The sequence below is a fragment of the Heterodontus francisci genome, chromosome 7, assembly GCF_036365525.1.
Source record: "Heterodontus francisci isolate sHetFra1 chromosome 7, sHetFra1.hap1, whole genome shotgun sequence".
In the NCBI taxonomy this organism is placed as follows: domain Eukaryota; kingdom Metazoa; phylum Chordata; class Chondrichthyes; order Heterodontiformes; family Heterodontidae; genus Heterodontus; species Heterodontus francisci.
In genome coordinates this window covers 1829405-1843120 of record NC_090377.1, presented here as the reverse complement: position 1 = coordinate 1843120, position 13716 = coordinate 1829405, and the positions used below count along the sequence as shown (strand labels likewise).

At 49.4% G+C, this 13716-nt stretch overlaps 1 protein-coding gene across 2 annotated transcripts in view; it reads right to left on the bottom strand.

Moving 5' to 3' along the window:
• The window catches only part of LOC137371810 (unconventional myosin-X-like), a 518005-nt gene that overhangs the window by 22059 nt on the left and 482230 nt on the right, over nucleotides 1–13716 (bottom strand). For both annotated transcript variants that reach the window (XM_068034697.1, XM_068034696.1), the window contains 4 exons: nucleotides 8528–8664; nucleotides 7854–7974; nucleotides 4494–4934; nucleotides 3328–3519 (listed from right to left, as the gene is read on the bottom strand). In XM_068034697.1, coding sequence (XP_067890798.1) covers nucleotides 3328–3519; nucleotides 4494–4934; nucleotides 7854–7974; nucleotides 8528–8664 — 891 coding nt within the window. The remainder of the gene's footprint in view (nucleotides 1–3327; nucleotides 3520–4493; nucleotides 4935–7853; nucleotides 7975–8527; nucleotides 8665–13716) is intronic.

Below are 13716 nucleotides of genomic sequence, written 5' to 3'. Positions count from 1 at the left end.
TGTTAAGGCACAAGCGAATAATGCAAGGCTGGATTGCAACTATTTTAATGCAAGGATTCTTCCTAGTAAGGCAGATGAATTGAGGGCGTTGATTAACACATGGGAATATGATATTATTGCTATCACAGAGACATGGTTGATGGAAGGGCAGGACTGGCAGCTCAATTTTCCAGGGTATAGAATCTTCAGGCATGACAGGGAGGGGTGGGGGGGTGGTGGTTGTAAAGGAGGAGGTGACATTGCACTGTTGATCAAGGAGTCAATTACTGCAGTAAGGAGGGATGATATCTTAGAAGGTTCCTCAAATGAGGCCATATGGGTAGAACTTAAAAACAAAAAGGGGTCAATCACTTGGCTGGAAGTGTACTACAGACCTCCAAACAGTCAGGGAGAGATAGAGGAGCAGATATGTAGGCAAATCTCAGGTGTAAAAATAAAAGGGTAATAATAGTAGGGGATTTCAACTTCCCCGATATTAACTGGGATAGTCTTATTGCTAAAGGCTTAAAGGGGGGATGGAATTCTTAAAGTGCATACAGGAAAGCTTTTGAGCCAGTATGTAGAAAGTCCGACAAGAGAAGGGGCGGTACTGGACTGGCATAGATTTAAGGTAAGGGCCAGGAGGTTTAGAGTGGATTTGAGGAAAAAAATTTTCACCCAGAGGGTGGTTGGAATCTGGAATGCACTACCTGAAGGGGTGGTAGAGGCTGGAAACCTCACAACATTTAAGAAATATTTAGATGAGCACTTGAAACGCCTTAGCATACAAGGCTACAGGCCAAGTGCTGGAAAATGGGACTAGAATAGTTTGGTGCTTGATGGTCGGCACAGATACGATGGGCCAAAGGGCCTGTTTCTGTGCTGTATAACTCTATGACTGTGAGATGAGAGTGACTGCCCTTGACATCAAGGCAGCATTTGACCGAGTGTGGCATCAAGGAGCCCGAGCAAAACTGGAGTCAATGGGAATCAGGGGGAAAACCCTCTGCTGGTTGGAGTCATACCTAGCGCAAAGGAAGATGGCTGCGGTTGTTGGAGGTCAATCATCTGAGCTCCAGGACATCACTGCAGGAGTTCCTCAGATTAGTGTCCTAGGCCCAACCATCTTCAGTTGCTTCATCAATGACCTTCCTTCAATCATAAGGTCAGAAGTGGGGATGTTCGCTGATGATTGCACAATGTTCAGCACCATTCGCGACTCCTCAAATACTGAAGCAGTCCGTGTAGAAATGCAGCAAGACCTGGACAATATCCAGGCTTGGGCTGTTAAGTGGCAAGTAACATTTGCGCCACACAAGTGCCAGGCAATGACCATCTCCAACAAGAGAGAATCTAACCATCTCCCCTTGATATTCAACAGCATTACCATCGCTGAATTCCCCACTATCAACATCCTAGGGGCTACCATTGACCAGAAACTGAACTGGAGTAGCCATATAAATACCGTGGCTGCAAGAGCATGTCAGAGGCTAGGAATCCTGAGGCGAGTAACTCACCTCCTGACTCCCCAAAGCTTGTCCACCATCGACAAGGCACAAGTCAGGAGTGTGATGGAATACTCTCCACTTGCCTGGATGGGTGCAGCTCCAACAACACTCAAGAAGCTTGACACCATCCAGGACAAAGCAGCCCGCTTGATTGGCACACCATCCACAAACATTCACTCCCTCCACCACCGACGCACAGTGGCAGCAGTGTGTACCATCTGCAAGATGCACTGCAGCAACGCACCAAGGCTCCTGAGACAGGACCTTCCAAACCCGCGACCTCTACCACCTCGAAGGACAAGAGCAGCAGATGCATGGGAACACCACCACCTGCAAGTTCCCCTCCAAGTCACACACCATCCTGACTTGGAACTATATCGCCGTTCCTTCACTGTCGCTGGGTCAAAATCCTTGAACTCCCTTCCTAACAGCACTGTGGGTGTACCTACCTCACATGGACTGCAGCGGTTCAAGAAGGCAGCTCACCACCACCTTCTCAAGGGCAATTAGGGATGGGCAATAAATGCTGGCCTAGCCAGTGACGCCCACATCCCATGAATGAATAAAAATAAACTCTATTACTCTTATCCTAGGGAATGAAGCTAGACAAGTGGTAAAAGTGTCAACGGGGGAGCATTTTGGGGATAGTGATCATAACTCTAAGATTTAAGGTAGTTAATGAAAAGGACAAAGATGGACCAGAAATACTGAATTGGGGGATGGCCGATTTCAATATGATAAAACAGGATCTGGCCAAAGTGGACTGGGAGTAGCTACTTGTAGGAAAGTCTACAGCACATCATTCAAAATCATTCAAAGAGGAAAAAGTGAGAGTTCAGGGCCAACATGTTCCCATAAAGGTAAAGAGTAGGACCAACAGGTCAAGGGAATCCTGGATGTCAAGGGATATAAAGGATTGGATAAGGGAAAAAAAGGAGGCTTATGGCAGATTCGGAGCACTGAAAACAGCGGAGGCCCTAGAGGAGTATAGAAAGTGTAGGGGGGTACTTAAAAAAGTAATTAGGAGAGCAAAGAGGGGGCATGAAAAATCACTGGCGGGAAAGATAAAGGAAAATCCCAAGGCATTTTCTAAGTATATTAAGGGCAAGAGGATAACCAGGGAAAGAGTAGGGCCCATTAGGGACCAAAGTGGCAATCTGTGTGTGGAGCCGGTGGATGTAGGTGAGGTTTTAAATGATTATTTTTCATCTGTGTTCACTATGGAGAAGGACAATGTAGGTGTAGAGATCAGGGAGGGGGACTGTGATATATTCAAACATATTAGCATTGAAAGGGAGGAAGTATTAGCTGTTTTAGCAGGCTTAAAAGTGGATAAATCCCCAGGCCCAGATGAGATGTATCCCAGGCTGTTATGTGAGGCAAGGGAGGAGATAGCAGGGGCTCTGACACAAATTTTCAAATCCTTTCTGGCTACAGGAGAGGTATCAGAGGATTGGAGGAGAGCGAATGTGGTGCCATTATTCAAGAAGGACACGATGGGCAAAGGGCCTCTTTCTGTGCTGTATAACTCTATGACTCCATAAAATTGGAACCTTGATCCGACTGAACTTCTTGTACATCTCTGTGATTTCCTTGCAGAAAAGCTCCTCTCTCTCTCATTATTTGGAAGCCTACAGAATACCCCCAGTAGCGTGATCACCCCTTTTTGCTTCTCCACCCTAACCAAATGGATTCTGTCTTTGCCCCTCAAGGACATCCGCTCTTTCCAACATTACAATGTTTTCCCTAATCAGTACTGCCACCCCGTGTTCTGGACTCTCCATCATAACAAATGTTGTCACTGCTGAGGTTGTCCCTAAATTCACCGATCAGCTCTCACCTGTGGGGTTTCAAAGAACATTTCCCGCTCATCCACTGTGATCTTGTAGGTGTTTGGGAACGGAGCCCCAAAGAACACAATGTGCTCGTACTGGAAGGTTTCCAGCGGCCGGGCATCTCCCCGTTTGTAGATGGAAATGTTTTCAGCACTGACGCCCAACCACAGCTCATTGGGAAATCCACCTTCCTTACACTGCAAACAACAAATCAAAGGGCATTAGCATCTGCAGGAACCAATAAAAAGATTAGCACCCACAGGAACCAATCAAAGGGCATTAGCACCCACAGGGACCAAAGAGCATCAACACCCGCAGGAACCAATCAAAGGGCATTAGCACCCACAGGCACCAAAGGGCATTAGCACCCATAGGGACCAATTAAAATGCACTAGCACCCACAGGAACCAATCAGTGGGCACTAGCACCCACAGGGACCAATGAAAGAGCATGAGAACCCGCAGGAACCAAAGGGCATTAGCACCCGCAGGGACCAAAAGGCATTAGCACCCAGAGGGACCAATCAAAGAGTACTAGCACCCACAAGAACCAATCAAAGGGCATTTACACCCTCAGGAACCAATCAAAAGTCATTAGCACCCACAGGGACCAAAGGGCATTAGCACCCACAGGGACCAATCAAAGTACATTAGCACCTGTGAGGGGAAGGGAAAAGTAGGGGTGAAGGATGGAGGGGAAGAGAGGACAAGGTAATGTGGGAGATGGGGAAGAACAGAGAAGGGGAGGCAGGGTGGGCAAAGGAGGGAGAAGTGAAGGGGGTAAGGGACCAAGGGGTAGGAGGGGAGAGGTAGAGTGGGAGATGGGGTGGGGAACGGGTGGAGGAGGAGGAGGCATGGTGGGTGGGGAGGGATAGAAGGGGAGGAGGGAGGTATGGGGAGGTGGAGACACTGGTAACTCAGTTAAACTATCGGAATCCATTAATATCATCACATTGTTTCCGAACCCACGGAGAGAAATTGACTTGGGTTCATTTTTTTTTTAAGAGAGATGCAGAGAAAGAGGTTGTAATTATTCCCAATAAATCCCTGACACACTGGAGATAAAGTAAGGTGGGCTGTATGAGATACTCTGAGCTGATAGGTGAAGGGAAATTATGAAATTAAGAGTAGGCTGTGGCAGGAAATCCAGGTGAGCAACCAGTCGAACATACCTCAACATCAAAGAGAGTGGAGCCATACCCTGACCATTCCATAACAATAGCCATGTATCTCAGCATGGCTTGCTGCTGCTTCATGCCCCGAAGCTTCTTCCACTTGTCCACAATGCTGGTGCGGGTGGCTGACAGCTCTTCTTTCAACCACATCTCCAACATTTGCTCTTCTTCCATCTTCTGTTTCTTCACTGAGCCTGTGCGAAGGCTGAGACGTAGTGTCCCCTCCAAGAAACTGGTCCTTCTCTTCTCCAGGGTCTGCGAGTTGAACTTTGTCGATTGGAAGATCTTGTTCCTCAGCTTGGTTACAGGATAAACTTCCTGCAGATTCAAGGAGGTCTTGGTGTAATCTCCGTTGATGTATTGCAGTCGCAAAGCTGATAACAGCTGGAGGGTATCTTCTGGTGCAGGGAAATGTCCACTGATTAAACATTCATGTGCCTGCACAAAGGGAAGCACAAACAGCAGTAACTCATGACAAATCTAATTGTTATGAACGCGAGAGCTCTTAACACAATTATGTTTTAAAGATTGTGATTTTTAAAAGTTGAAGATGGAGTCCAGAAGGTCAGCTGACCTCACCTCCACTCTGCGAAAGGTTACCAGGACAACAGAGAGAACAGATCAAAGACTGTCTTGTGAAGAACAGAGACTTTTGCACTAACACCTGAAGAAGAATGGGTTTCTACTTCCCAGACTGTTGGGTCATGCAACAAGGAGTTAGTCATTGAGAACATGCTAACTAAACAGGCAGGTGTTAACACCTAGGACAATGGAAAGGCCAAGTAGCTTTGTGGAACTCAGACTATTGGTCTCTGCATTTTGCAGCAGAACAATAAACTATTGAATTCTAAGTCCAGATAAATTTAACAGACTTTCTGGAGAAAAACAGGCTGTAAGGAACGAATCATCGGGTTGTGGCCTGAAGGCAAGCTATAAGAGAAGACACCCAGAGGTGGCAGCTGGAGAGAGAGAGAGGGAGAGAGATAGCAAAAGGAAGTGAAGACTTGAACCAGTTTGGAGAGTTGAAGTTTGCAGAGGAGTAAAGGGCCCACAGGATCACCGGAAATCACATGATCCATGGACTTCCAGGTTGGAAGTGCTCGGAGAAGGGAGTGAAGAGAATATTAATTTTGAAAAAGTCTGGGAGATTCAACCCATTGCAATTGGGAGGAGTCAGGGACTTTTACACGCAAAGGATTTCTTCATCAAAAAGGACTGTATAACATAGAAGTTTAAGAAGTTAGGGTTAGGGTTCAACTGTTGAAAAAATAAATTATGGGCAGCGCAGTGGTTAGCACCGCAGCCTCACAGCTCCAGCGACCCGGGTTCAATTCTGGGTATTGCCTGTGTGGAGTTTGCAAGTTCTCCCTGTGACCGTGTGGGTTTCCGCCGGGTGCTCCGGTTTCCTCCCACATGCCAAAGACTTGCAAGTTGATAGGTAAATTGGCCATTAGCAATTGCCCCTAGTATAGGTAGGTGGTCGGGAAATATAGGGACAGGTGGGGATCTGGTAGGAATATGGGATTAGTGTAGCATTAGTATAAATGGGTGGTTGATGGTCGGCACAGACTCGGTGGGCCGAAGGGCCTGTTTCAGTGCTGTATCTCTAAACTAAAGAAAATACTTTGGTTTATAATTTGGGGTGTCAGTTATTTACAAAGAGCCATTTAGTTAATTGGGAATTCTTTTAATTTAGTTGTTACAGAAAAAGACATAAAATGTGAATCTTGTGTAATTTGTTAAATTGGTTTGGGGTTCAGATCTCAGCTTTTTTCACATTAACGATCTCTCTGGGGCTGTAATGTAATAATGACCGGCCAGAATCACCACCCTAATAATGACCGGCCAGAATCACCACCCTAATAATGACCGGCCAGAATCACCACCCTAATAATGACCGGCCAGAATCTCCACCCTAATAACGACCGGCCAGAATCTCCACCCTAATAATGACCGGCCAGAATCACCACCCTAATAATGACCGGCCAGAATCACCACCCTAATAATGACCGGTCAGAATCTCCACCCTAATAATGACCGGCCAGAATCTCCACCCTAATAATGACCGGCCAGAATCACCACCCTAATAATGACCGGCCAGAATCTCCACCCTAATAATGACCGGCCAGAATCACCACCCTAATAATGACCGGCCAGAATCTCCACCCTAATAATGACCGGCCAGAATCTCCACCCTAATAATGACCGGCCAGAATCTCCACCCTAATAATGACCGGCCAGAATCACCACCCTAATAATGACCGGCCAGAATCTCCACCCTAATAATGACCGGCCAGAATCTCCACCCTAATAATGACCGGCCAGAATCACCACCCTAATAATGACCGGCCAGAATCACCACCCTAATAATGACCGGCCAGAATCTCCACCCTAATAATGACCGGCCAGAATCTCCACCCTAATAATGACCGGCCAGAATCACCACCCTAATAATGACCGGCCAGAATCTCCACCCTAATAATGACCGGCCAGAATCTCCACCCTAATAATGACCGGCCAGAATCTCCACCCTAATAATGACCGGCCAGAATCTCCACCCTAATAGTGACCGGCCAGAATCACCACCCTAATAATGACCGGCCAGAATCTCCACCCTAATAATGACCGGCCAGAATCACCACCCTAATAATGACCGTCCAGAATCTCCACCCTAATAATGACCGGCCAGAATCTCCACCCTAATAATGACCGGCCAGAATCACCACCCTAATAATGACCGGCCAGAATCACCACCCTAATAATGACCGGCCAGAATCACCACCCTAATAATGACCGGCCAGAATCACCACCCTAATAATGACCGGCCAGAATCTCCACCCTAATAATGACCGGCCAGAATCTCCACCCTAATAATGACCGGCCAGAATCTCCACCCTAATAATGACCGGCCAGAATCACCACCCTAATAATGACCGGCCAGAATCTCCACCCTAATAATGACCGGCCAGAATCTCCACCCTAATAATGACCGGCCAGAATCTCCACCCTAATAATGACCACCCCAATAAACTCGGCCCTGAAGAGTTTGACATTAGACTAACTTGGTGAAATGTTAACCTCTCTCTCTGCTTGAGCCAAGGAAATATTACTGTCCAGTCACACACACAATTTGAATAATGATTGGCAGAACCTCTGCTGTTTTCTCTCTGAATTCCGTCAACATCACAGAACTTCATTTACAATCGTCAACTTAAAACTATTGGTTACGCTGCTTAACATGCCCATCGTTGCTGCCCAATACCCACTAACTAGCTGATTAATAAGCCTATATAATGAGCTGCTTAGTACTATCAGTTGATTAACGCTGGTCACTTAGTGAATAGGCTGAGCTTCTACCTGTTCGAACATGAATGCAAATTCCACTCCATTCTTCGCCACATTCTCCACGTCGAGGAAGCAGTAGAGTTTGAAGTAAAGGCCCCACAGCCTGTCCTCACGCCCCTCACTGCTCATCATCCTACAGTCAAAGGGCATCACCTATTAAACATCGAGTCCATAACCCCCACTGCCCACCCCACCCCCACCCATCCCCCACTCTCCACCCCACCCCCACTGCCCACGCCACCCCTCCCCAATGGCCCACCCCACCCCCACCCATCCCCCACTCTCCACCCCACTCCACAGACCACCCCCCCCACCCCACCCCTCCACCCCACCCATCCCCCACTCCCCACCCTTCCCACACTCCCCACCACCCACACACTCTGCCAATCCCCACCCCACCCCTCCCCAACTCCATACCCCACCCTTCCCCCACTCCCCCCTCCCCCAATACCCACCCCACCCTTCCACCACTCCCCACCCCACCCCTCCCCCAATACCCACCCCACCCTCTCCCCCAACCACCAACCCAATCCCTTCTGCTGTACCAACATCCGTGGTCACCACCTTTCCCCCTACCCCTTCCCCACCCACACTCTCTCTACCCCAGCAAACACCAGCTGATATTTGTGCATTTGGAGCCCTGTGTCCTCAGGTGGAGATGGATTTCTCAGCGGTAACATTCTCACCTTTCGAATTTCGCCAGAACGTCTGCGACGATGGTGCGGCTCTCGATAGCCCTGTCCCCTTGCTCACTGTGTTCAAATAGAGCAAACATATTGCGACTGTCCTCCATCGCCAGGCCTCTCACCAACTTCTCAACAACCTGTGTATCGGGAGAAAGGACCAGCGCTGAGTAATAACATCACTCCACCCCGAGACAGGGTATCAGAGAGTAACATCCAGCCCGAGAGGGGGTATCAGAGGGTAACACCCAGCCCGAGACAGGGTATCAGAGAGTAACATCCAGCCCGAGAGGGGGTATCAGAGGGTAACACCCAGCCCGAGAGGGGGTATCAGAGGGTAACACCCAGCCCGAGAGGGGGTATCAGAGGGTAACACCCACCCTCAGAGGGGGTATCAGAGGGTAACACCCAGCCCGAGAGGGGGTATCAGAGGGTAACACCCACCCCGACAGGGTATCAGAGAGTAACACCCACCCTCAGAGAGGGTATCAGAGAGTAACACCCAGCCCGAGAGGGGGTATCAGAGAGTAACACCCACCCCGAGACAGGGTATCAGAGAGTAACACCCACCCTCAGAGGGGGTATCAGAGGGTAACACCCAGCCCGAGAGGGGGTATCAGAGGGTAACACCCAGCCCGACAGGGTATCAGAGAGTAACACCCACCCTCAGAGGGGGTATCAGAGAGTAACACCCAGCCCGAGAGGGGGTATCAGAGAGTAACACCCACCCCGAGACAGGGTATCAGAGAGTAACACCCACCCTCAGAGGGGGTATTAGAGAGTAACACCCAGCCTGAGAGGGGGTATCAGAGAGTAACACCCAGCCCCAGAGGGGGTATCAGAGAGTAACACCCACCCTCAGAGGGGGTATCAGAGAGAAACACCCAGCCCGAGAGGGGGTATCAGAGAGTAACACCCACCCCGAGACAGGGTATCAGAGAGTAACACCCACCCTCAGAGGCGGTATCAGAGAGTAACACCCACCCTCAGAGGGGGTATCAGAGAGAAACACCCACCCTCAGAAGGGGTATATGAGAGAAACACCCAGCCCGAGAGGGGGTATAAAAGAGTAACACCCAGCCCGAGAGGGGGTATCAGAGAGTAACACCCACCCCGAGACAGGGTATCAGAGAGCAACACCCAGCCCGAGAGCGGGTATCAGAGTAACATCCAGCCCGAGAGGGGGTATCAGAGAGTAACATCCAGCCCGAGAGGGGGTATCAGAGAGTAACACCCAACCCGAGAGGGGCTATCAGAGAGCAACATCCAGCCCGAGAGGGGGTATGAGAGAGTAACATCCACCCTCAGAGGGGGTATCAGAGAGTAACATCCACCCTCAGAGGGGGTATCAGAGAGTAACATCCACCCTCAGAGGGGGTATCAGAGAGTAACACCCACCTCCAGAGGGGGTATCAGAGAGTAACACCCAGCCCGAGAGGGGGTATCAGAGAGTAACACCCAGCCCGAGAGGGGGTATAAGAGAGTAACACCCAGCCCGAGAGGGGGTATAAGAGAGTAACACCCAGCCCGAGAGGGGGTATAAGAGAGTAACACCTGCACCTAGAGGGGTTATCAGAGAGTAACACAGCCAGAGAGGGGGTATCAGAGAGTAACACCCAGCCCCAGAGGGGGTATCAGAGAGTAACACCCATCCCGAGAGGGGGCACCAGATAGTAACACCCGCCTCAAGAGGGGGTATCAGAGAGTAACATCCGCCTCAAGATGGCATTTCAGTGAGTAACACCCATCCTGAGAAGGGGTATCAGAGAGTAACACCCATGCCGAGAGGGCGTATTAGAGTAACACCCACCCCCCCGAGAGGGGGTATCAGGGAGTAACATCAACCACGAGACGGGGGTATCAGAGAGGAACACCTGCCCCGAGAGGGGGCACCAGATAGTAACACCCGCCTCAAGAGGGCATTTCAGTGAGTAACACACACCCCGAGAGGGGGTATCAGACAGTAACACCCCCACCGAGAGGGGTATCAGAGAGTAACATCCACGCCGAGAGGGGGTAATAGAGAGTAACATCTGCCCCTGGAGGGGGTATCAGAATAACACCCACCCCGAGATGGGGTATCCAGGAGTAACACCCAGCCCGAAAACTGGTATCAGAGAATAACACCCACCCTGAGAGGGGACATCAGAGAATAACACCCACCCCAAGAGGGGGTATCAGAGGATAACACCCGCCCCGTGATGGTGTATCGGAGAATAACACCCACCCTGAGAAGGGGTATCAGAGAGCCACGCTGCTCCAAGAAGGGGTATAAGGGATCAAATGGAGTGGATTTTTTAAAAATTCATTCATGGGATGTGGGCGTCACTGGCCAGGCCAGCATTTATTGTCCATCCATAATTGCCCTTGAGAAGGTGGTGGTGAGCTGCCTTCCTGAACTGCTGCAGTCCATGTGGGGTAGGTACACCCACAGTGCTGTTAGGGAGGGAGTTCCAAGATTTTGACCCAGCGACAGTGAAGGAACGGCGATAAAGTTCCAAGTCAGGACGGTGTGAGACTTGGAGGGGAATTTGCAGGTGGTGGTGTTGCCATGCATTTGCTGCCCTTGTCCTTCGAGGTGGTAGAGGTCACAGGTTTGGAAGGTGCTGTCGAAGGAGCCTTGGTGCATTGCTGCAGTGCATCTTGTAGATGGTACACACTGCTGCCACTGTGCGTTGGTGGTGGAGGGAGTGAATGTTTGTGGATGGGGTGCCAATCAAGCGGGCTGCTTTGTCCTGGATGGTGTCCAGCTTCTTGACTGTTGTTGGAGCTGCACGCATCCAGGCAAGTGGAGAGCATTCCATCACACGCCTGACTTGTGCCTTATAGATGGTGGACAGGCTTTGGGGAGTCAGGAGATGAGTTACTGGACGCACAATTCCGAGCCTCTGACCTGTTCTTGTAGCCACGGTATTTATATGGCTACTCCAGTTCAGTTTTTGGCCAATGGTAGCCCCTAGGATGTTGATAGTGGGGGATTCAGCGATGGTAATGTCACTGAATGTCACGGGGAGATGTTAGATTCTCTCTTGTTGGAGCTGGTCATTGCCTGGCATTTGTGTGGCGCGAATGTTACTTGCCACTAATCAGCCCAAGCCTGGATATTGTCCAGGTCTTGCTGCTTTTCTACACGGGCTGCTTCAGTATCTGAGGAGTCGCGAATTGTGCTGAACATTGTGCAATCATCAGCGAACATCCCCATTTCTGACCTTATGATGGAGAGGTCATTGATGAAGCAACTGAAGATGGTTGGGCCGAGGACACGATCCTGAGGAACTCCTGCAGTGATGTCCTGGGACTGCGATGATTGACCTCCAACAACCACAACCATCTTCCTTTTTGCAACGTATGACTCCAGCCAGCAGAGAGTTTTCCCCCTGATTCCCATTGACTTCAGTTTTGCTAGGGCTCCTTGATGCCATACTCAAATGCTGTCTTGATGTCAAGGGCAGTCACTCTCACCTCACCTCTGGAGTTCAGCTCTATTGTCCATGTTTGGACCAAGGCTGTAATGAGGTCAGGAGCTGAGTGGCCCTGGCGGAACCCAAACTGTAGAGGAGACCACATTGTGAGCAGCGAATACACTATACTAAATTGAATGAAGTACAAGTAAATCGATGCTTCACCTGTTTGGGGCCTTGGATGGCAAGAAGAGAGGAGGTAAAAGGGCAGGTGTTACACCTCCTCTGATTGCATGGGAAGGTGCCATGGGAGGGGGACGAGGTGTTGGGGATGATGGAGGAGTGGACCAGATGAAATGTACCCTAGACTGTTAAAAGAAGCAAGAGGAAATAGCAGAAGGTCTGACCATCATTTTCCAGTCCTCACTGGATACAGGTGTGGTGCCGGAAGATTGGAGAACTGCTAACGTACCTCTGGGATGGACTGAATAATTACAGGTCAGTCAGTCTAACCTCAGTAGTGAGCAAATCATTGAAATCTATTCTGAGAGACAAGATAAACTGTCACTTGGAAAGGCACAGGTTAATCAAGGATAGTCAGCATGGATTTGTTAAGGGAAGATCTTGTCTGACCAACTTGATCGAATTTTTTGAAGAAGTAACAAGGAAGATAGATGAGGGTCATGCAGTTGATGTGGTCTACATGGATTTTAGGAAGGCTTTTGACAAGGTCCCACATGGCAGACTGGTTAAAAAAATAAAATCCCATGGGATCCAGGGAAATGCAGCAAGGTGGATACAAAATTGGCTCAGTGGTAGGAAAACAAAGGGTAATTGTTGACGGGTGTTTTTGCGACTGGAAGGCGGTTTCCTGTGGTGTTCCACAGGGCTCAGTACTGGGTCTCCTGCTTTTTGTGGTATATATTAACGATTTGGACATAAATGTAGGGGGCATGATCAAGAATTTGCGGACAACACAAAGATTGGCCGTGTGGAAGATAGCGAGGAAGATAGCTGTAGGCTGCAGGAAGATATTGATGGTCTGGTTAGATGGTCAGAAAAGTGGCAAATGGAATTCAAAGAACAAAGAACAAAGAACAGTACAGCACAGGAACAGGCCATTCGGCCCTCCAAGCCTGCACCGATCTTGATGCCTGCCTAAACTAAAACTTTCTGCACTTCCGGGGTCCGTATCCCTCTATTCCCTTCCTACTCATGTATTTGTCAAGATGCCTCTTAAACATCTCTATGGTACCGCTTCCACCACCTCCCCCGGCAGCAAGTTCCAGGCACTCACCACCCTCTGTGTAAAGAACTTGCCTCGCACATCCCCTCTAAACTTTGCCCCTCTCACCTTAAACCTATGTACCCGAGTAACTGACTCTTCCACCCTGGGAAAAAGCTTCTGACTATCCACCCTGTCCATGCCGCTTATAACTTTGTAAACCTCTATCATGTCGCCCCCCCACCTCCGTCGTTCCAGTGAAAATAATATGAGTTTATCCAACCTCTCCTCATAGCTAATGCCCTCCAGACCAGGCAACATCCTGGTAAACCTCTTCTGTACTCTCTCCAAAGCCTCCATGTCCTTCTGGTAGTGTGGCGACCAGAATTGCACGCAATATTCTAAGTGTGGCCTAACTAAAGTTCTGTACAGCTGCAACATGACTTGCCAATTTTTATACTCTATGCCCCGACCGATGAAGGCAAGCATGCCGTATGTCTTCTTGACTACCTTATCCACCTGCGTTGCCACTTTCAGTGACCTGTGGACCTGTACGCCCAAATCTC